The 25,302-nt window shown below is 40.3% G+C and overlaps 1 protein-coding gene across 6 annotated transcripts in view; it reads left to right on the top strand.

Moving 5' to 3' along the window:
* LOC126365975 (guanine nucleotide-binding protein subunit beta-5) overlaps positions 1–25,302 on the top strand; it is a 180,606-nt gene that overhangs the window by 137,655 nt on the left and 17,649 nt on the right. For all 6 annotated transcript variants that reach the window (XM_050008777.1, XM_050008780.1, XM_050008782.1 and 3 more), the window contains 4 exons: positions 37–163; positions 20,929–21,072; positions 22,433–22,573; positions 22,663–22,759. In XM_050008777.1, coding sequence (XP_049864734.1) covers positions 37–163; positions 20,929–21,072; positions 22,433–22,573; positions 22,663–22,759 — 509 coding nt within the window. The remainder of the gene's footprint in view (positions 1–36; positions 164–20,928; positions 21,073–22,432; positions 22,574–22,662; positions 22,760–25,302) is intronic.

Below are 25,302 nucleotides of genomic sequence, written 5' to 3'. Positions count from 1 at the left end.
CATAGTTGTTTGAATATTTTTGTGTTTTGTTTCCAGAGGTTTAGACAACAAGGTCACAGTATACCCATTGAGCCTTGAGGAAGATGTTTCAACAAAGAAAAAAACAGTTGGTACTCACACGAGTTACATGTCTTGCTGCACATTTCCAAATTCTGATCAGCAGGTAATGTCCAGTTTTCCTTATTTCCATTTCTGTCTTTCTTCAACAATTGCACAGTCAGCCTTGGAAATGTAACAATCTGACATTTAATATCATATTAATTTTGTCTGTTTGAGTTTTTAGCCGTGCTGTGAAATGTTTCACCCATATTATAAGGGTGTGATGTGTTTTCAACACAACATTGTTCGATGAAATATTGAATAGAAGAATGTGAATTGGAATAGATGGTAGGCTTGGGGAATAACCATGACTGTCTCCTTTCCAACAGACTATATTTTGCATGTTCTGACCACTGTTACTGTTGCTGGAATTAATTAGTAATAATTTCCTCTTCAAACTAATTTCAAGGTTTTTTGTTTTGGTTGCAGTTTATTTGTGCATTAAGGAATTAACCATTTCACACCTTGTGCATGCTGCATGGGTTTTCATCAGCAGAGGGAAGTTGCGGTCTTCAAAAAAATCAAAACATATGTGTATAAAATATGTTCCATAATTCTAAAAACTGCTCAGCAAGGTAAACAACATTTTGTAGTGTGATTCAGTGACAAGTTTCTGGAACTTTAGTTATTCTGCTAGAAGAAATGGAAATATAGGAAAATTAGTACAGATGTTCAGTAGAAGAGTAATTAATTTCAAAACCTTCATTAAGAGATTCACAATCTTGTCATGCACAATATTGTGTTCCATCAACAAGAGACTGCACAGGTGCTTGCTTGATTAACACCATCCCAAGTTGACTGCTGAGGCTTAAGCATCTTGAGGAGGCAACCGGTCACCATAAAGCTATTACAGCATAACAGATTTGTGGTATTAAAAACATCTTAAGAAAGGCAAGCTCATATTTCTGCACAGCAAGTGTGGGGAGAGGCAGATTGTAAATTATCTGCATGGTTAACATGAAACATTCAACTCTGGGGGCAAAATATATACTATTTATATCTAAGAATATTGGACAATGAAATTTAGACATTTATTTTATTTTATATATTTATATCGTGTTCCAGCGACCAAAGTTGTGAATATACCACACAGTGTGGAATATGCCCATTTTACAAGTTTGTTGTGATATCATTTAAGGTTTATGAAGTCTTCACGGGTTGTCAGCCGAGTAGCGTCGTCGTCTCGCAGCTCCGTTTCCATCATCCTCAAGCCTGAAGATGATGGAGACGCATTCCATCTAAACATTGCTAAGAGACGACGACGCTACTCAGCTGTCAACCCATGAAAACTTCATATATTCGCCGAGAAAGCCTGCACTCACATATATATTTATGGTATTATGTAAATATTGCTAATCAGTATCATAGTAAAGTATCTGCAACTTAGGTTTTGTATTCAATTAACAAGATTGCGAGGGATAAGAGAGAACCAATTTGGATCAATACCTTTATTAGTAAGTTGCTATAAGCAAAAAGAAAGCTTCTTTGCAAATGTTAAACCACCTGAGATCATTGTTGGCAAACTACAATAAAATGAAATGAGACAAATAATGCAAGAAGTAATTCAAAATCAAAATTTTGCCTAACGATTTGATGAAGAGTCCAAAGTAGTTTTGGCCTTGCATAAAGTCAGTAATATTTAAAAACCATTGTATTGTCATTTAATATTTATATGAATACCAAAATGGAGGATGACAAGAAGAAGGCTGAAATGCAGAATACAGAAGGCTGAAATACAGAATATGCTCTTGCAAAATTGATAGACTGTGAAATATCTCACTATACTTCGTCCTTTCAACTGCTTGTATGACAGGCTTGAGGTAAGTGAATGCAGAATAGGAAATCAACAAAATTCATTCACAAGGGAACTCTCCATCACATTCCCCCTCGGATTTCGTGGTAAAATGGCCCAGTGGATAGAACATTAAAAACTGAATAAGTCATGGCATCCTGGTAAAAAGGTCACGGTGTTGGACTGTGAACCAGAACTCCCTTGTGCCAGTTATTTTTTATTTATTTATTTATTTGTTTTCGCATTATTGTGAATGGTCTGTCCTGTCATTGAAATGCTTGTTCTCTTTCTGTAGTCTTGGCAGTTGTCATAAAATACATTTGTTATAGAATATGAGTCGTGTGGTAAGAATACATTACCTCCACCAGTAAATGTGATTAATAGTGAAAGCAGGTGAAATACCACATAGACATCTCACAGAAATGAAAACAAGAAATAGACAGGTGTGAACTATGTTACAACAAAGAAATTCAAGAGTCAAAGCTTCCAAAGTTTATGCAACTTCAGAGATGTTAAAAACATATGTTTTGAGAGAGCACAGAGAAACTGTGTGATTATGAAACTGTTGCATTCATTTACTGCAGCTTATGTGACAAACTATTATGTTTTCTTCATTTGCCTGTGAGTGATCACATTCACATTCATACGAACACCTGAATCGGGCAAGGAGGCATATCTCACTCACTTACCAGACATATAAATTAGGTGCATTGATAAGAGATTCCTCTCGTATGACATGCATACTGTCACTAATGCCATGTATGTGGAGGATTCTGTTGACTTGCCATCAAATATTTGCAGTTCCCATTTGAAGGCACTTCCTTTTAGCTGCTTACAGAGTAGTTGTGCAGGATCGACTGTCATTATAGGTCCCTACCCTACACCTTGCTGTTGCAAATGGATGTTACACCATGATACAGACACATATATGAATACAGCAAACAGTGGGGAAAGAAAAGACTGATGTGGGAAAGTTTGAATACGGCTTGCTCACTTGCAAGTCCAACACATGGCGACTTACCCACGATGCCGTTACTCAGTCAGGCTGCTCCATATTGCACTTCTTATCCTTGAATCATTCAGTGTTTCTATTTTGCTTTTTTTTATTTTTTTTATTTTTTATTTTTTTATTTTTTCACAATTCAGTACACCTTCTTCCTGTTTTCATGTTTGATCTGTGGTTAGTTTTTGATGGGCTGTCCACTGGGCCCTCTTACCATCAAATCTGAGAGTGTGCAATAGGAAGTTTCCCTTGTCAGTAGAGAAAGAGTAACTGGGCCAAGTGGGATTCTTGAGAACATACTACATTGATTACGCAGAAGAACTTCCTTTGCTATGTGGAATCACTATAGACTCCCCTGTAAGCAGCAGGCTTATAAAACACTAGTTGCCCTGTTCATCCATGACATCTGAAACACAGCAGTGAACAGTGCTCAGACTCCTAGCTTAAATTAAACTGAAATTTAGAATGCAATCAATTATTGTTAGTTTTTCTTCTGGAACGATTCATCTCACAAACATTCATGTAGAGGGGTAATGGTAACCAGCACAATCACGGAAACAACCTAGAAAGAGACTAATATGGTGATGGTGAAACCTTGGTGAATGTAATCATCATCGCAGATGAGCTTACAGATCTTCACAACCTTGGTGAATGTAATCATCATCGCAGATGAGCTTACAGATCTTCACAGGTCTGTTGTGAGAAATAAAATTGCTGTTGACACACAGAATATAAAATTGAAGTACTGCAACCGCAGTACAGACTTCATCATTATGTACTGTAGTTTACATCCACATCAACCTGCTCCTGGGATAAACTTTCTGGTGAAAATATCTATTGCATGGGCTGGCCAGTGACATCCGAATCCTGTAGTGGATTTCTCAGAAGTATAAAAGAAAAAAGTTAAAATACCTCAGTTCCCACCTGGAGTGTTTCCAGATCTCTTTACAGGCCCAACTCGGGAATGGGATTAACTGCCAATAGAGATTTTCTGAACCTAATAAGGAGAGTTATTGCTATGGAAAGGATATCGAAATTTTTTTAATGTGTGTCTTTCTATTTTCAAAATTTTCTATTACATTTCTGGACACGGTTGTATGCTAGACAATTTGTGATTAAGCCTTACTTTGTTCTGAAACTGTACAGACATCCTATTGAGGAAATATACCCCCATTTTCTGATTATTATTAACTTTTAACAACTAAGATACATATTCTAAAATTGAAACAGGTTTACTTCTGCATACCATGTAATATTGTTGCAAACTTAAAATCAGTAGAAACCAGTAACTGACAATAGAATGATGAACATTATTCGACATGGTAGTGAAGCACTCCATGTCAGTCTGCAAGCTATCATTTTGGTCCAGACAACTACACCTTAACCAAGCAAGTTTCTCTCTCTCTTCTGAGTTATGGCCTAGTCCAGTTGAACCACGGTATTGAAAAAGAGGCGGCCTCAGTATTAAACCATTAAGAAGAAATTTAGAACATTTGAAGTTAAGATAAGAATAAAACCAAGGCACACCAAGAATGAGCTGTATGAAAAAGTATCTGAGGTACAAAAATTGCAGTGGATATGATTTATAGTATTAAATTTATGATGGTTGTCTAAAATAGTTCTGTCCGTGACTGAAATTAGTTTGTAGTAGAAAAGGTAAATTGAAACAAATGAATTCATACTTTCTGCTTAATGTTCAAATAAAATTCAGTGCAACTTCAAGCTCAATACCATGATGCACATATACAGTAAAACATAATCTTTTCACCACTGTGCCCAGTATGCACCCAGACTGGTGTTGCATATTGGTCTGCAAGAACAAAAGCATTATGGCTCTCCACCCATGAATTGCTGATAAAAATTGGTACAGATGCTTAATCTGTCTTCTGCTGGAACCTGGTAGCTGAATCTCTCATTGTTACAACACTACGTTCATAAACGTGCACTTAACATTCAGCAGCAGAAAGCTTCAAATATCACATATCTTGAAGAATGCACTCCCCCATCCCTCCCACCCTCCCATCCATTTCTTCCTCTTACAGCCAATACATCGTACTATCTAAAGAAAATTTCAAGAAGTAGAACGTCTGCCACATTTCTGCAGATGAGCTCGTATGATCATAAAGCAATAATTTTTGAAAGTATATGAAGCTGTAATAATAACATACTGGAAAGTATTGGCTGCAATACAAACTATGGAAAGATAAAAAAAAAATTAAGCTGTCATCTTATAGTTCAGGTGTTGAGTGGCTGCCAGGCACATATACATCATTGAAAGCGTCACTAAGCTAGGGAATGTCATTCCCCAGTACACCAACCTTTCATAACCACTTATTGATAGTCAGAGCATAGTCAGAACAAAGACCTTCAATCACTTTTTGAAAATGATTTATTGTAAATAACTCAGCATTACTTAAGAGAGATTAGCCTGTAAATCTGTATTCTTTTGCCAAAGCTCTTTTATTTTTTTTCCACAATTTCCAGTTGTTGGCACAAACAAGCATGATCACATTTAGAGTATTGTTTGTTTTCATATGTAACGTTTTCTCTAACAGTGGTTCCTTCATTAGTTGCTGATATGTTTAACTATAAAATGCTTGCTACTTCTTTGTGGTAACTTCTTTTTTGTGCCTGAATTTTTCTCTCATTATTAAGTTCATTACTACCCACAAATCAGTTCTGTACAATGGGTGATATAGAGTTGAAACATCAGGCTTAAACTTGGATTTCAAATACTTTTCGTAACCAGAATTGGCAAATGTATTGAGCACACATAAACATCAGTAACTGAAAATGAATCAGGGTGTTACAAGCATTTAGTCTTTTTTGTTTTGTCTCATCGTTCTTTGGAAATAACATTTTATCTTGTCTGTATTGGTTATTACAGCTCGCAGTCATGTAGTGAACCATTATTTTTCTTTAAAAACATTTCAGTACATACTCTGAGAACCCCCAACACTGATCACTGTAGCATAACTTTGCACGTAATTGTCAGTCACTGATAACAACTGACACCCATGTAAACAACCTTGTGTACACTAAAAACCCAGTGACTACACACCAGGGTATGGCAACAGCTGCCCACTGGGATGTTAGTGTTGCAGCTTATTATTGTGCACATGCCCCATATCTCTCAACACATCCACACTGGAATGTGCTGCAGCCCAACTACAGAGAGGGGTTGTGTCGAGTGGAGTGTGTAAGGAGGGAGAAGGAGGGAGGGAGGGTGTGACAATGCATACTTTTTACTGTTCATAAATGATTTTCATTAAGAGCAGGGTTTTGTCCCACTGTAGCAGGACAGTCTAGATGAATGGCATTGCCACTTGAAAACAGCAGGAAAATACATTGACTAAGATGTTTCCCTACCTATTGTCTCCTACAGCTAACGTACCTGATAAACAACTCCTCCATTACATCTCTGTGGTTACAACACTTTTTGTCATGTAGCAACTGACTACATAAAGGGTAAATCATTCTACAGAATACTAGATGTGTTTGAAAAAAACGTTATGTAAATTTAATGAAATCTAATCCAGTAAAGTTTCTGTATTCCTCCTCCTAGTAAATACTGAAATGTTTTGTCCTTCTCTCAGTGTTCACTTTCAGAGTTTGCACATGACAGAGTTTTATGTTCTGACTGAGAAATTACACTTACAGTGATGTCAGCAAAACCCAACACTAAATGGTTTCTTGAGAAAATGGCTCTGTTATAATAAGGTTCCTAAATATGGCAAAATAATCCATTCACTACCCATAATAATATATGTCAATAGTACACAGTAAATGGTATTAAATGTTTGAAGTGCTTCTGCTACATTAAAGTTTAGTCTGAAGTCTGGTCAATTCAGAGTCCATCTACGTCCATCGCCTAACATGATGAAACATTTTTAAAATCCACATAAAAGTCTTAGCTCCTGGGGCAGATGCAGAGTGATATGGACCCACTCCCAATGGAAAACATAGTAATAAGCACCCATGGCACAGAAAAACAGCTGAAAGGATTTGAAAACAAATAAATCACCAGGTCTAGATGGAATCCCAATTCATTTTTACTGAGAATACTCTTGACATTTGCTCCTTACCTAGCTTCCATTTGTCATGAATCTCTCGCCCACCACAGCCCCAAGTGACTGGATAAAAGTACAGGTGACTCCAGTACATAAGAAGGGTAGAAGAATGGACATGTAAAAATACAGACCAATAACCCTAACATCAGTTTGCTGTAAAATCCTTGAACATATTCCCAGTTTGAACATAATTAACTTTCTTGAGACTGAGAAGCTTATGTTTACGAATCAGCATAGTTTTAGAATGTGTTGCTTGTACGAAACTCAGCTTGTCCTTTTCTCACATGATATACAGCGAACTATGGATGGAGGGCAACAGGCTGATTCCATATTTCTAGATTCCTGGAAAGCATCTGACACGGTGCCTTATTGCAGGCTGTTAATGAAGGTATGAGCATATGGAGTAAGGTCACAGATAAGTGAGTGATTCAAAGACTTCATAAGTAATAGAACCAAGTATGTTGTCCTTGGCAGCATATATTCATCAGACACAAGGATATCATCAGCAGTACTCCAGGGAAGTGTGATAGTACCGCTGTTGTTCTCTGTATACACAAAAGATTTGGCAGGCAGGGTGGGCAGCAATCTGCAGTTGTGTGCTGATGATGCTGTGGTGTACATTAAGGTATCAAAGTTGAGTGATTGCAGCAAGATATAAGATGACTTGTGCAACCTATTCTTGAGTACCGCCTGAGAGTTTGGGGCCCATAGCAGGTCTCATCGAAGGAATTCAGAGGTGGGCTGCTAGTTGTGTTACCGGTAGGTTCAAACAACACATAAGTGTTACAGAGATGCTTTGGGAACTCAAATGGGAATCCCTGCAGGGAAGACAACGTTCTTTTCAAGAAACGCTATTGAGAAAATTTAGAGAACTGTCATTTAAAGCCGGCTGCTGAACAATTCTGCTGCTGCTGACATACATTGCACATAAGGACCAAAAAGATAAGATTCGAGAAATTAGGGCTCATACAAAGGCATGTAGACAGTCATTTTTTCCCTTGCACTAGTGCCAGTGGAACAGGAAAGGAAATGACTAGTAGTGGTAAAGGGTACACTCTGCCATGCACTGTACAGTGGCTTGCAGAGTATCCATGTAGATGTAGATGTAGGTGTACTGCCATGACTGGCTCCCTTGCCGGTAAGTAGAAAAGCTTTCATCTGACAGTGTGGACGACAGAGGGAATGCTTGACTTTGGCAAGTCACTTTTAATGTTCCCATTTGGGTCTTTGCCATGGCCTAATAATTTTTTATTATTTATGCATTTTGATTTTAAATGAAACAATAAGTTTACTGTTACCAGTCACTGTTTATTTGTTTCCACGACGCGTTTCGAAGGTGTGCGCCAGCCAGGCGCGCTGCCAAGATTACGTAAGTTGGTCGGCGGATTGCGTCAGCCGCCTTTGTGGCGTGACATGCTGTTGCCTCCTTGAGCCCCCCGGTTCTAGATGTACACATGTCCAGTTCTAAGCTACGCTACAGATCAGTTTGCAAAAAAAAAAAAAAAAAAAAAAAAAAAAAAATTATTTATGGAAATATACAGTACAATCGCCAACAAATTTTACATATTCACATACACCTTTGCCTTTAACCCAAATGAATACAGATTCGTTTACAGATATTTTCCTCCTGTTACGAGTATACAATGACAAGGAAGAAGGAGAAACATATGCAGATTTACCAAAATCCTTATTAGCCAGTTCCGAAACGCGTCGTGGAAACAAATAAACAGTGACTGGTAACAGTAAACTTATTGTTTCATTTAATGTCAATAACAGTCACGGTAAAGCCTAACCTAAAAATGTTCGCATTTAAAGTATGCATTTTGAGTTATGCATAACAAAGGTATAGCAATTTTTCAAAACCACAATCACCAGCTGGCTCTGAAAAGCTTCATAGAAACATTTACTTTATAGTGCTCGAAAAGCATATGTTAATATGAGTTTGTAAATTCAAATTAATGAAGTGAGGGGTTAAACTAAGGATAGTTAATCTAAATAGGTTCTTACAAGATTGAATGAAAATCTTTAGTATAGCACTGTAGTATCATTAACAGGTTTCTCTAATAAAACAGTACTGTAGTGATGTATTTGGCACCTGGCACCATAAGCTACACTGTTTTTAATAATGAAACCTAAAGTGGACAAGTTTTAATTTTTGCTAATACAGTATACGGAGACCATACATGAGCTTTTCTTGTAACAAGCAGAACAACTGTACACTAAGGAACAGAGGAAAGTAAAATATAAATTAAATTGAAACATTCCTGTGTTCTCAAATAACATTGCCTTACAAGGGTTGACTGAAAAGTAATTCCTTCACCTTGGTAACTCTTCTCAACAGCTGGCAGAATTGGTATGCAGCAGGTACTGGCTTGTTCCGTAGACTCTTCTCTACAGCTCCAGTTGGTGGGACGCCTTAGCATTGAACGGTTGTGTTACAGTGTAAAGTATGGAATCCTGCACAGACGGTTGGTCAATGCGATTTAAGCAATGTGCAGTCATTGAGTTCTTGACACTAGAAGGTGTCACCCCAAAGGAGATTCATCAGAGAATGGAAGCAGTTTATGGTGATTGTGTTGATGTGAGTACTGTGCATAATTGGGCGAGTAGGTTTAAAGATGTTGAGGCAGGAACATCTGACTTGTGTTGAATGTCCTGTGACAGCAGCCACTGAGTTTCACAAGCAAAATGTTGGCAGATTGATTCAGAACGATCGTCGTATCACTCAGAGAGAAACTGCAAGCACAATCAGCATTTCATAAGAAGGTATGGGTCACATTATTGCTTTGCATGGCTGTTGGAAGATCAGTGCACGATGGGTACCCCAGTTGCTGACTCCTGAAATTAAAGCACACAATCATCCTCCATACTGTCCAGGTTTAGTGCTGTCTGACTTCCATCTGCTCCTGATAATGATAGACGATCCGCAGGGACATCATTATGCTTCTAATGAAGATGTTGGGAGAACTGCGAGACTGTGGTTGCAGAAACAGTGTTTCAATTTCTTCCGTGACGGCTTCAGAAAACTTGTTAACTGATGGATGAAATGTATCCAGTTGGCTGGTGATTATGTGGAAAAGTGAATATTGGTAATTAAAGATCACATTCTAAGGATTATTTCTGCATTTGATTTAGTAAAATATTCCCATCCAAATCCAATTAATGAAGGTGGAGGCATTACTTTTCATTCAACCCTCACACAGTCATCATCATCTTCTTCTTCTTCTTCTTCATCATCTTCATCTTCTAGAGTTTGCAGTCCCCAGCCCAGTCTAATTGGAATGTAAGCCCCTCCATCTTTTCCTGTCATACTACCATGTTTCTCTTTCCACTCTGTCCCAGTCTTTCTGCCTCTTCTTTACACATTGATTCACTCCAACGATTGACATATCTCTTGGTCTGCCTCTAGGTGTCCTGCCTCCTATTGTCATTTCATGAGTGAGCCTATCACAATATACTGCCAGTTCAAATTCTATTAACATGCCCATACCGTCTAAATCCTGTCTCTGCTATGATCTATTGCATGGCCTTCTCTCATCATCCCGTTCCTCACTCATCCATTCTAGTAACTCTTGCCATGCTTCTTTGAAATTTCATCTCGCAGTGTGTATCCTTCTCACTTGCCCTTTCTTCATTGTTCACAATTGTGTGCTTTTTGGTTGTACATATTCACTCCATATCAGTCTTTGTACACTCTGCTGAAAACAATTGATTTCCATTTCCGTTTCACAAGAATGTTGAAGATAAGGTGGGTAGATCACGTAACTAATGAGGTATTGAATAGGATTGGGGAGAAGAGAAGTTTGTGGCACAACTAAACTAGAAGAAGGGATCGGTTGGTAGGACATGTCCTGAGGCATCAAGGGATCACAAATTTAGCATTGGAGGGCAGCGTGGAGGGTAAAAATCGTAGAGGGAGACCAAGAGATGAATAGACTAAGCAGATTCAGAAGGATGTAGGTTGCAGTAGGTACTGGGAGATGAAGGAGCTTGCACAGGATAGATTACCATGGAGAGCTGCATCAAACCAGTCTCAGGACTGAAGACCACAACAACAACAATCTCCTAATCATTCCTCCTGCTGTGTTCTATTACATTCCCCAGATACTTGAAACTTTCCACTTTCTTTAGTACTTGCCTTCTGATATTAGTGAAATAATGCAAAATTTGCAGTTTTTATGAAATATCGCTAAATCAGTAATTTCTGCAAAGTATTGTGAAATTTTTATTTTTCTGTATGAAAAATGCTGTAAATTTCAGGATAGCAGTTTACCAATAATCATAATTTATACTTATTTAATGCTAAAATTGCATTTTGACTTCTTATTTCCTTAATGACAGTTAATTTCCTGCATAACTAACTGTGATGTGACTTCAAAAGTAGCACCAAAAATGGAAACGAAACAGCAAAATCGGAAAAAAATAACACTGAAATTGACAAAAATGTAACACTGAATCTGAAAAAAATAGCGCCAAATTTGGCCGCAAAATAAAAAATTGTGTCTCTGTTTATATCCATTGTTATTCTCCTCTAATTCCTCATTGTTGCCATCATGAGGCCGACAGTTCAAATCCCCATCCCGTCATCCAGACTTACCTATCTGTGATTTCCCTAAATTGCTTAAGGCAAATGCTGAGATAGTTCCTTCAAAGCCCTTTTTCTTGTCCATCCTTCCCTTGTCGAAGCTTTTGCTACATCTCTAATGATCTCATTTAGGACGTTAAACTTTGGATCTCCCTTCATTCCTTCTGTGTACCTCACATTCTCCATTACCCCACACCATTGAATCATCTGCAAACAACATTGCTTTCACATTTTCATCTACTACTTACGTTGCCTCTGTGCCACTCTCTCATCCATAATGACAATGAAAAGTAGTGAGAATAGTGTGCCCCCTTGCTTCAGCCCTTTTTTCTGCTCTTACCCATCTGTCTACTCTCCTCCTACTTTTACACAGACACATTTCCTTGATATGTTTCCTTTATTCTTCTCATAATCAGCCTTTCAGTTCCCCCTTTTCTGAAGGTTTTCCCAGATCCTTGCTTATTTTCACATATGTCTTCTCAGTGTCCAGGAACACCATTACTAGATCATTACCATATTCATAGTGTCTCTTGTGGAGCTGCCCTATAATAAAAATTAGACCCACCGTAGACCTTCGTGATGTGAGCCTGTATTGTTTCTCTCTATCCTACTATCCTTTGTACTATTTTTTCCAGAATCTTATAACATACCTTGGCAGCATGGCACATCAGAATACCTCCCTATAATTTTAACAGTTTCCTGTTATTTCTCTTAAAAACTGTCTCTATGACTCAAACAGTGGAAAATCCTGGATAGATTGTAACAATATTATGAAAAGAAAAGTTGCCACTCACCATATAGTGGTGATGCTGAGTTGCAGATAGGTGTTGTAACTGCAACCGGAACAGTCGCAGTATTGACATGACGGAATGTGCGACGCGACCCACGGAGCGGCCCGCGAACAACAACACAACGGGAAAGGATGGAAACGACCAACGAAGGACCTAACGAATAACAATAAGATCTAAACAACAGAATCACAAGAAACCACGTCCACTCATACACAAAACAAGAAGTAAATACACTGTCTAAGGCAAGGCAATATGTCCAGAGACACACGCAAGATTAGACTGGCTGGCTGAGCGAGAGGTAGGCGCTTAAATACATTATCAGGGGTACCGCTATTGCCTCCTATGACCACGTGTTCCATTGTGACACCCTCACACTAAATGTGGACCAGGAGGCGCACGGCGCCACAGCTTATGGTGCAGAGACCTATAGGGGTCTTTGACCTCCATGCTGTCTGGTGCGGATTCAAATTCTGCGGTACACAGTACCAGAATAGGCACAAGAATCTTTCACCGCGTAAGGCCTTCATTAAAAATAGACCACACACACACACACACACACACACACACACACACACACACACACACACACACACACACACACATACATGACTGCAGTCTCAGACAAATGTAGCTACACTGGGGGCAGCAACACCAATGCATGATGGGAATGGTGACTGGGTGGGGGCAAAGAGGAGGCTGGGATGGGCAGGGGGAGGGATAGTAGATAGTTGGGTAGGGGTGGTGGTGGATAGTGCAGTGCTGTTGGGGAGCGCACAGGGATGAAGTGGAGAGAGGGTACAGCAGCTATGTGCAGTCGGGAGGTTAGACAGAGGGCAGGGGAGGGAGGGGGGGGATAGCAGAAAAGAAGAGAAGTAAAAAGACTGTGTGTGGTGGAGGGATTAGGGCTGTATAGTGTTGGAATGGGAGCAGGGAGGCTGGATGGGTGAGGACAGTGACTAATGAAGGTTGAGGCCAGGAGGGTAACTGGAAAGTAGGATATATTGCAGGGAAAGTACCCACCTGCGCAATTCAGAAAAACTGGTGTTGGTGGGAAGGATCCATATGGCACAGGCTGTGAAGCAGTCATTGAAATGAAGGATGTCATGTTCAGCAACTGGGTGGTCCACTTGTTTCTTGGCCACACTTTGTCAGAGGCCATTCATGCGGGCAGACAGATTTTTGTTTGTCATATAGGTGATGATTATGACCAGACTGGAGTAGGTGGGGGTGGGAGGATGTATGGTTCTTGCATTTAGGTCTATTACAGGGGTGTGAGCAATGATGTAAGGGGTTGGGAGCAGGGGTCGTGTAAGGATGGACGAGTATATTGTGTAGCTTTAGTGGACCAAGAATACCACTGTGGGACGGGTGGGAAGGATAGTGGGCAGGACATTTCTCATTTCAGGGCACAATGAAAGGCAGTCAAAACCCTGGCAGAGAATGTAATTCAGTTGCTCCAATCCTGGGTGGTACTGAGTTACGAGGGGAATGCTCATCTGTGGGACTTTGCGAGGTGGTGAGTGATTGGAAAGGTAAGGCATGGGAGATTCGTTCTTTGTACAAGATTGGGGGGATAATCACAATCTGTGAAGCCTTCAGTAAGACCCTTGGTATATTTTGTGAGGGACTGCTCGCCACTGCAGATGCAGTTAACAGGGGGTGATTTGGGGTCAGTGGTGATGGATCACAGTTGGATGGAAGAGTGAACTGAGTCAGGCAAGTCAAGTCTGATTGGTAAGGTCGGTGGCAAAAAAGTGTTTCCGCCATAGGGACCAGGAGAAGGAGAGAAAGTCTTTAACAAGTCCTGCATAATTGAATTTGGGAGTGGGCCAAAAGATGAGGCTTTTGGAAAGGACTGATATTTCTGTGGAACTAAGACTTCTGGAGGAAAGGTTCATGACAGTGTTTAAAGTCTGTTTAGGTTCTGTATTCTGTTTGGTGGTGAGAGTGAGTTTTGGATGGTGGGGTAAACATAGTAGGTCTGCAAGACAGGGTTTGTCATCTATGAGGGTAGGTGGAGGATGTTGTAGAGGTAGTGGACAGCCGTACACCAAGGTGGGAGTAGGAAGTGACCAGGGTGGAGAGCTCTTTGAGGTGGTGTTGTGCATGTACCAACTCTCCAGAGTTCCTGCCCTTCACCACACAGTGCTGTCGTGCTTTACACTAACATCACTAATGCCTGTGGCCTTTCCGCTGTTTGAACTCTACCTTTCCCACACCTGACGGATTCCAAACCAACAACCTTCTTCCTAGTCGCCATGACCAACTACACTCCTGGAAATTGAAATAAGAACACCGTGAATTCATTGTCCCAGGAAGGGGAAACTTTATTGACACATTCCTGGGGTCAGATACATCACATGATCACACTGACAGAACCACAGGCACATAGACACAGGCAACAGAGCATGCACAATGTCGACACTAGTACAGTGTATATCCACCTTTCGCAGCAATGCAGGCTGCTATTCTCCCATGGAGACGATCGTAGAGATGCTGGATGTAGTCCTGTGGAACGGCTTGCCATGCCATTTCCACCTGGCGCCTCAGTTGGACCAGCGTTCGTGCAGACCGCGTGATACGACGCTTCATCCAGTCCCAAACGTGCTCAATGGGGGACAGATCCGGAGATCTTGCTGGTCAGGGTAGTTGACTTACACCTTCTAGAGCACGTTGGGTGGCACGGGATACATGCGGACGTGCATTGTCCTGTTGGAACAGCAAGTTTCCTTGCCGGTCTAGGAATGGTAGAATGTTGGGTTCGATGACGGTTTGGATGTACCGTGCGCTATTCAGTGTCCCCTCGACGATCACCAGAGGTGTACGGCCAGTGTAGGAGATCGCTCCCCACACCATGATGCCGGGTGTTGGCCCTGTGTGCCTCGGTCGTATGCAGTCCTGATTGTGGCGCTCACCTGCACGGCGCCAAACATGCATACGACCATCATTGGCACCAAGGCAGAAGCGACTCTCATCGCTGAAGACGACACGTCTCCATTCGTCCCTCCATTCACGCCTGTCGCGACACCACTATAGGCGGGCTGCACGATGTTGGGGCATGAGCGGAAGACGGCCTAACGGTGTGCGGGACCGTAGCCCAGCTTCATGGAGACGGTTGCGAATGGTTCTCGCCGATACCCCAGGAGCAACAGTGTCCCTAATTTGCTGGGAAGTGGCGGTGCGGTCCCCTACGGCACTGCGTAGGATCCTACGGTCTTGGCGTGCATCCGTGCGTCACTGCGGTCTGGTCCCGGGTCGACGGGCACGTGCACCTTCCGCCGACCACTGGCGACAACATCGATGTACTGTGGAGACCTCACGCCCCATGTGTTGAGCAATTCGGCGGTACGTCCACCCGGCCTCCCGCATGCCCACTATACGCCCTCGCTCAAAGTCCGTCAACTGCACATACGGTTCACGTCCACGCTGTCGCGGCATGCTACCAGTGTTAAAGACTGCGATGGAGCTCCGTATGCCACGGCAAACTGGCTGACACTGACGGCGGCGGTGCAGAAATGCTGCGCAGCTAGCGCCATTCGACGGTCAACACCGCGGTTCCTGGTGTGTCCGCTGTGCCGTGCGTGTGATCATTGCTTGTACAGCCCTCTCGCAGTGTCCGGAGCAAGTATGGTGGGTCTGACACACTGGTGTCAATGTGTTCTTTTTTCCATTTCCAGGAGTGTATATTTTTATCCACTTCCCCTTTGAAGGTATTACCTACAAACAAATCCGAGGTCCTGCTATAGGCACCCGCATGGCACAATCCTCTGCCAACCTATTCATGGGCCATCTTGTGGAATCCTTCCTATACACCCAGAATCCTATACCCCTCACCTGGTTTAGATTCATTGATGACATCTTTGCAATCTGGATCAGGGGTGAGGACACCCAATCCACATTCCTTCAGAACCTCAACTACTTCTCCCCCATTTTTTACCTAGTCCACTCAACTCAACAAGCCACCTTCCTAGATGTTGACCTCTACCTAAAAGATGGCTACATCAGTACCTCCATCCATATCAAACCTACTAATCACCAGCAATACCTCCACTTCGGCAGCTGCCACCTGTTCCATACCAAGATGTCCCTTCGATACAGCCTAACCACCTGGGTCATCGCATCTGAAGTGACGAGCGTTCCATCTCAAAATATACCAAGGGTCTCACTGAAGCCTTCACAGGCCATAATATCCTCCTGACCTTGTACAAAAACAAATATCCTGTGCCTTATCTTTCCAGTCACTCACCACCTCCCAAAGTCCTGCCATCTGGCCACAGAGGAGCATTCCCCTCGTTAATCAGTACCACCCAGGACTGGAGAAACTGAATTACATTCTCCGCCAGGGTTTTGACTGCCTTTCATTGTGCCCTGAAATGAGAAATGTCCTGCCCACTATCCTTCCCACCCCTCCTACCGTGGTTTTCCGCGGTCCACCGAACCTACACTATATACTCGTCCATCCTTACACAGCCGCTGCTCCCAATCCCTTACCTCATGGCTCCTACCAATGTAATAGGCCTAGATGCAAGACCTGTCCCATACACCACCTACTCCAGTATGGTCACAAACATTACCTATCCCACCAAATGCAGGGCTAGCTGTGAAACCAGTTGTGTGATCTACAAGCTAACCTGTAACTACTATGCTGCATTCTGTGTGGACATGACAGCCAATAAGTTGTCTGCCCACATGAATGGCCACTGACAAACTGTGGCCAAGAAACAAGTGGACCACCCTGTTGCTGAACACGTTGCCAAACATGACATCCTTCATTTCAGTGACTGCTTCACAGCCTGTGCCATACGGACCCTTCCCACTAACATCAGATGTAGATGTAGATGTAGATCAGCTTTTCTGAATTGCACAGGTGGGAACTTTCCCTGCAATATATCCTATGTTCCCATAAACTTTGTGGCCTCAACCTTTGTTAGTCGTTGTTCTCACCCATCCAGCTTCCGTGTTCCCATTCCAGCACTATACAGCCCTCATTCCACCATCACACACAGTCTTTTTACTTCTCTCCTTTGCCATTACCCTCTCTCTCCCCACCTCTTCCCTATCCTCCATCTAACCTCCTTACCCCCCCCAGTTGCCACTCTCATCATGCGCTGGTGTTGCTTCTCATAGTGTGGCCACAGTTGCCTGAGACTGCAGTCGTGTGTATGAGTTGCATTTGTGCGCGCGCATGTGTGTGTGTGATATATATATATATATATATATTTGGTGAAGGCCTTAATGGCCGTAAGCTTTACTTGTGACAGTCTTTTTGTTTTGCCTATCTGCGACTCAGCATCTCCCCTTTATGGTCAGTGGCAACTTTCCTTTTCATAATAATGTCTATGTGATTCCCTTTTTCCAATCTTCGGATGTTCTTCCTTCTTTTCCATACTGTTTTCATGAACTGACAGAGCGACAGCTTTCCAACAGTGATACTTGCCCTCTCCATCTCCACACTTACTTCACCCAGTCCAGGCACTTTTCTTTCTTCCTTTGACTTTATTGCTTCCTCTGCTCCTTTCAGGCTAGGTCCATCTTGATATCCTGTACATCATCAGGCTCCTCATTTTCCTCTTCTATATTCTGATTGGGATTTAGTAGATCTTCAGAATATTCCTTCCACACATCCTTGATTTCCTGTACATTTTCAACTTGCTTTACTTCTTTATTGATCATCTTGACATTTCACATTATGCATTCCTTCCTGGCTGTAACTCTTCCATGGAGAACTGTCTTACTACTAACCATCCTCTTCCATAATTTTTGTCCACTCTTCCATCCATTTTCAATTCTCCCCTGTAACAACTCTCTGAGCCACTTCCTTATTGGCAATTTCTTCTTACTTCCTCTGTTCTATACTGAAAACAATACAGAATGCTTTGTTTCTGTTTGCAACTTTTCCTCCGTCACACCAGAGTGTTTATTTGCACCTTTTTAAATCACTGGTTCTTCTGCACATAACAAGGTTTGCAACTTAAATAGTGGCAACTATTTATTCACAACTGATACAAAAGAGTTACATGTTTGCACCTGTTACTGTCCTTCTAAGTAGTCACCATCATTGTGTAAAACCCATTGCCAGCGATGTGGAAGGCTAGTGCACCGTTAACAGAGCCTGTACCGTTGATGGTGTGAATGGAGCGGTCTGCTGCCTGTCGAATCTCTAGAACAGTCCTGTAGTGAATGACACAAGTGGTTCCTTCATCTTCAGAATCAAATCAAGGTCATAAAGACTTAAGTCCAGGGAGTATGGTAAATGGTACAGTACTTCCCAGTCTCATTGACCAAACAGAGCATCCACAGCGTGCACTGTATGCGCCCACACCTTGTTGTGCAAAATGATGGGTGGGTTGCGCAGAAAGTGTCACCGCTTCTTTCACAAAGATGGTCACAACAGGTGATGATCAAAAAATTAACAGTAATACTCTGCATTGACAGTCTGTCGTGGAGGAAAGTAAAGCGTTACAATAAGACCGTCACAGTTGTACATGAGAATCACCGTAACTTTAGACGGCTCCTTTCGCACCATCTACAGAACAGGCTATGCTAACAGTATACTGCACCATCCATGTCACTGGCAATGGGTTCTACACAACGCTGGTAACTACTTTGAAGGACAGCAACAGGTGCAAACATGTAACTCTTTTGTATCAGTTGTGAATAAATAGTTGTCTCTATTTAAGTTCCAACCCTCGTATTTTCTGCCACGTCCAGCCCCCCCCCCTCCCCCCCCCCCCACCTCTCCCCTCCTATTCGTCTGCAACTAAGTTCTTGTTAGCAGTTCTTTCCTTTCAGCTTCCACACTCTTACCCTTCTTTCTGCCCATTTTTCTTTAATCCCTCAAATAATCACTACTAAAATATATTGATCACTATTTAAGGCTTCGGAATGTATTACCTTGACATCTGTGACTGTTCTGTTTGTGTCCTGGTCACATATTATGTAGCATATCACAGATTTACTTGGGAAATCGTGGTGTATCACATTACATTAGGACTTTCCCTCTTCTTAAACCAGGCCTTTGTCTTTCCACGTATTTATGTCTCCCAATACCATGATCTTCTCTCTGGTTAGTTGTCTCCTCAGTTTCTCTTCAAAGTCATCCTTCTTCTTAATGGAGCATACATCTTATGGTGCTTATATGAGGAGAATTTCCATGTCCTTTCCTTGCAGTTTCACTCTGACCATCATTATCCTGTCTCTTATTCCCTTCACCTCCTCTTTTAATCTTCCTCTTATCAGTACTACCAGTTGATGTCTTCCATCTACCTCATGCCTATTCCAGCACAACCTACATTCATTCCTCAATTCCCTACCTCCTCTAACCTTCCACCTGGTGTCTGACAATCCTAGAATTTCAAGTCTCCTTCCACTCATCACGTCCACAAATAGCCACTTTCCCTATCAGTGTTTGTATGTTCATTGTACCAAATCTTGAGAATTGCTGAGCATGCTTGCATTATGTCCACTATTTCCCATCTTTGTACGCATGTTTTTAGCTATTAGTGGCCTGATAGGCCAATGACAGTTGTATTTTCTATCACATTTTTCTCTGTGGACTTTTTGGTCTGCGAGAGATATTTAATTTCATTCCTATCCTTCAACGATTTGGAGCTGCTGATGCGCATTGCCTGATCCACCACTTAGGAACACGATCTCTGTGGTAAAGGCTCCTCAGAGAATTTTTTTGCAGTAAATGCTTGAAATTTTTGTCTCCGTCAGCACTTCTAAGTTGCCAGCACTGAAGAAATTATAATTGCATCTTGTCAGAAATTTGTTGTCATGGCCTCACAAATGGTCAGGATTTGTTTTTAATTAATTTATTTCTGATCCCATTAAAAGTTCTACTTCCTTCCTATCAGTCTTTACCTCAATAAATGTTGGGAAAAAATAAAAAAAGTCTTTCCTACTTACTTGTGTCGTGTAGACCCTACCAAAACAAAAATAATCTGCTCCACTTCAGGTGTAATCTGGTTACTGTATTCGCTTATCTCACGAAACAGACTCAGAATCCAGCCACAAATAAGCTGATATGAAAAACAAATGCTGTTTGCTACTACACATCACCACTATAGTATAACTTATGGCATCTTCCTAGGTTTACGTCCATTCAGAAACAATGTGGGTACTTGTTATACATGATGTGAAAGAAAAATGCATCTCTTCTCTTTTAGGAATGTTCATTATTACTTCACAATTATGACCTTTGTGCGTTTTAAGTACCATGGTTCCTTGAGGTGTCTTGATTAACTGTATTCATATTCTGTGGTGGCTGGACCAACATCTCTGCACAGCAGCAGCAGTGTCTTAGAGATATCACACTGCTCAACTTAGATGGATGGTTTCACTTTCTGTCATATGTTCCACATTTAGTAACCACTTATAATATGAAACAAATGGTTTAACAGGTGTAATTTCTATGCAGGAGTGTACTAAACATTACAAATCAAATACTTTTCATGACGATACAGAACATCTATTACTCCATATTATTGTTACTTGTAATAAGGAGAAACTATGCCCTAAGTTAATGTCCATCTTATTTCCATGGCCAAAATAGAATATCACAGTGTCCCATTTTGAATTTGCAGATCCTGACAGGGAGTGGAGATTCTACATGTGCGCTGTGGGATGTGGAATCAGGACAGTTGCTGCAAAATTTCCATGGTCACAATGGAGATGTAATGGCCATTGATCTTGCTCCCTCTGAGACTGGCAATACGTTTGTATCTGGGGTAATCATAATTTTAAAACATAAAATACATGTTATGTAACATAAGTATTTCTCACTAATGTGAGAATATTTTAAATTTTTAGTTGTGAAAATTGTTCAGTCAATAGACGTGGAGTGATTTCTTTGAAGAGTTTGCATTTATTGTTCAGGTTATGCCTGAACTTTCTGTTTACAGTACTGATTTTACTGTTTGCTTGTATACACTAATCCCTAAAGTATAGTTATTTGCTTCAAAGAGAAAATCCAGCACCACACATTCTACTCACAATTGACATAAATTATAAAATTAAAGATTCCTTTGTCATCCCCAAGTTATTTCAACTATGAACGTGTATCCACTTCACTATTTTTTCTACATAGTGTATCAAAACCAACCCACTAATCCACAATCCCCTCCTTTTTCTCAGAGAAAATTTTTGTGGATCCACAACTTGTATTATTTCAGGAAATAGAGTGTATGCTAATTGAGATTAGACATAAATTGTGATTATATTAACTGGCATATATAGGATTCAGATAGTATGAGGACAGTGTATATTGGCTCTCGGTGGGCAAAAACACTTGATAATTATTCTTTAGTCTTGATACTAGTTGTTATGACTGTGGGACATATTCTTGGAACCCACGACTTTTACTGGCATTTCTACAACCAGCTGTATAATATCAAAATTATAGAAAAAGTTAAACTGTGGAATCCATGATAACTGAAGTCTCTGATTACTACAGTGTGGACTGCAGCACACTGCACATCACAGTTTTCAATTCCAGTATGCAACTGCAGTTCCCTAGCACCCATACACATGTGAAATATACCATCTCATATGTGTATAATTGATTTGCATGTAATACAAGTAGCACTATGTTAAAATTCAAAGCAATTGCTGTGGACTGCAGCACACTGCACATCACAGTTTTCAATTCCAGTATGCAACTGCAGTTCCCTAGCACCCATACACATGTGAAATATACCATCTCATATGTGTATAATTGATTTGCATGTAATACAAGTAGCACTATGTTAAAATTCAAAGCAATTGCTGTGGACTGCAGCACACTGCACATCACAGTTTTCAATTCCAGTAAGCAACTGCAGTTCCCTGGCACCCATACACATGTGAAATATACCATCTCATATGTGCATAATTGATTTACATGTAATACAAGTAGAACTATGTTAAAATTCAAAGCAATTTCCAATAGCTTCCGAATTTACAGGATCAGTTTGTATCTTAAAAAGATTAAAAGTAATTGTTATTTTGGTTTGTTATTTGCATGTGCCAAGCAGGAGAATCAAAGAGCATGTCCATCCAATAAAACTGTTTTGTAAAGTACCCCCTCTGAATCATCGTCTCATTTCACAGAGCTGTGACCGGATGGTTCTCATATGGGACATGCGAACAGGGCAGTGTGTTCAGTCATTTGAAGGCCATCAGTCAGACATAAACAGTGTGAAATTTCATCCAAGTGGAGATGCTGTAGCTACCGGTTCTGATGATGCAACAGTGAGTGTGTTTGGTATTTCCCAAATTACATTTATTGAAACATTAAAATGGGATTGTGGGGATGAAACTAATGAAATTTACCTTTTCAGTGTCGTTTATTTGATCTGAGGGCAGACAAAGAAGTTGCTGTGTACTCCAAAGAGAGCATCATCTTTGGCGTTAATTCTGTGGATTTCTCTGTTAGTGGTGAGTGACTTTCATGACAGTTAGTTTGACCTTTTTTTATATTAATCAGTACTTGTACATTGTACTGTATGCCCCTGGGCTGTTACTGTACTTATATACAGGAGATTCTTGTACTGTTCCCCAGTGAGGAACAATAGCAGACATATCAGTTACCTATTTTATCCCAGCTAAGTGTAATCTGCTCTGTAATATCTCTACAACCTGCCTGAGTGGTGCCCTGCCGAAAAATGCAATGTATCCCATCACGTCATTTTGAGTGTACTTGTATCATGCCATTACTTTTTATCAGTATGTATTCTGTCTCAGAAAACCTTTTCATTCGAGCAAGTACTGGTGGTCTTATTGTGATCATGCTAATTTCTATGGCCTATGATATGCAATGAGCAGAGGTACATCTGTGTGGCATTATATGATTTTTTTACATGCGCTACAAGATGATAAAAGGAGATTTTAATGCAAAAAGGAGGACAAGAAAAATGCCTTCATTGTGACACTTTTGATATGAAAAAAACCAGAAGAGATGATATTGTAATACAGTATGCTGAGACTCCTTAAAACATTCTTTCAGATTGAAATATGCACACTATTTTTATTTACTTAAATTTGGAATATTTCGTGACAGTACCTTTCCCCTGAAATGTTTACAAGATGATATTTGTTTTGGCTCCAGTTGTCTAGTGGAAGTATGATTCTACGATGCAGTTTCGTCGGCTGCAGAAATGACCTGGTTCAATGCGTTTGCCTCATTTTTGGTGCTTCAAATACCATTTCTTCAAATGTGGTTTCTTCTTAAAATTTATATAAAAAAAAGTAGTAACATAATTTATTTTTTCCGTTCACTAGCAAATTATTTATGACGGCAACCTGCACATTGTTCTACCGTCAACATACACCAAGAGTTCACTGCCGACTGACTACAGTCAAAGGCAACTCCAGCGTCAAAGACATTTCACACAACACACAAGTTTCCACTTGTAATCAGTCTCTTTGACATTCTTCGTCACACCTACTAATAGTAATCAATATGCTTTCACTCTCAAAAATATAAGTAAATTAAAATAAAATAAGGCAATTACAATTTTTAAAAAAATTCTGACAAAAATATAAGAAAACATTTACAATTTGGTATCGACAAATCTGGTAGAAAATAACACATCTCCCAGATCCATTACAAGATGAAAGCAAATAGTAAATGATTTGGCAAAGACCAATTGGAACTTAGATTAAAATTGATTATATTTTATCAATCTGTAAGGATATTGTATGTGGTGGTCTTAAACTGCTTGAGAATTTGAAGTGATCATAGAGTAGTAAGATCCAGAGCGAAAATAGACACGGAGATATGTCGAAAGAAACACTCATTACACAATTAATCTGAAATGCAAAATAATAGTGATGACACAGCTTCACACAGGTAGCACTAAATAATGACAGCCTGTGACTTATCAGGTGTATAAATTATATACAACACCCATCCTTGTCAGTCATGCTTATCTATCAATGAAAACTTTATAAAAGTCCCTACAGCAGTTCTTGAGGCTAGCCTTCACATACAGACAAATAATTCATGATATGTACTGATGATAATTTATTAAAAGACTTCAAATAAAATCAAGCAACACATGAAACAACTTAGTAAATTAAGACTGTGATGGCAAGGAAAAAAAAGACATTGTTATGTAATGAAGGCACTTAGACAGACAGCAAAAGATATTACAGGTATGAACGAAGCAAAAGAAAATCTCAGGAAGAACCAGGTAATTACTATAGAAGGCAAAATTTTCAATTAAAAAGGAAATGTGTTCATTTGATGTTATTGGCTAGGAGACCTCATCTATGGTTGTTCAGCCACCTGGTGCAAGTCTTTTTATTTGACACCACTTCAGCAACTTATGCATCGCATGAAGAGTAGGTGAAACGATGGGGACAACATAAAAGACTAATTGGAATGAAGAAAATTTCTGATGCAGTCAGGAATCACAAATAGGACTGCGTGATCCAGAGGGATCGATGCTAACCACTAGTCCAAGAGCTGTGGTAATATATCATGATAAAATAAGCATAAATGAATTCAACTATTTGAAAATGTCTCCAAGAGGATGGAAGAAGTTAACATGAAATTTTGAAGACACATACAATCGAAAACATTAAAGAATATGGAGAAAACAAAATAGAAACTTATGTTGGCTAGACACCGTGTTTCAAACGCTATGATGGCAGGTGCATCTGTACGATTCAGTTTTTGGTAAAGATTAAAACCATCATTTCACAGTTGAACTAATTACACACATTCATTTTTAAGCTAGTGTCATATTCATCTTTAATCGTACTCAAAATCTAATATCAGAACTAAGAATGTAAAAAGAGGACTTTAATGTGAATGTGCTGAAATAGAATGTGACTGTAACATCAGAATAACAAAGCAGACCACTGGGCCGTATAAGAAGGGAAAACTTAACATAAGAATAAACCAAGACAATTGGATAGTTGTTATCAGTAAGGAGAACAATTGTATTTGGGAAAAGGATGTAGAAACATTCTTC

The sequence above is a fragment of the Schistocerca gregaria genome, chromosome 4, assembly GCF_023897955.1.
Source record: "Schistocerca gregaria isolate iqSchGreg1 chromosome 4, iqSchGreg1.2, whole genome shotgun sequence".
NCBI lineage: Eukaryota > Metazoa > Arthropoda > Insecta > Orthoptera > Acrididae > Schistocerca > Schistocerca gregaria.
The sequence above is the reverse complement of the archived record's forward strand: the minus strand, read 5'-3'. Positions and strand labels throughout refer to the sequence as shown.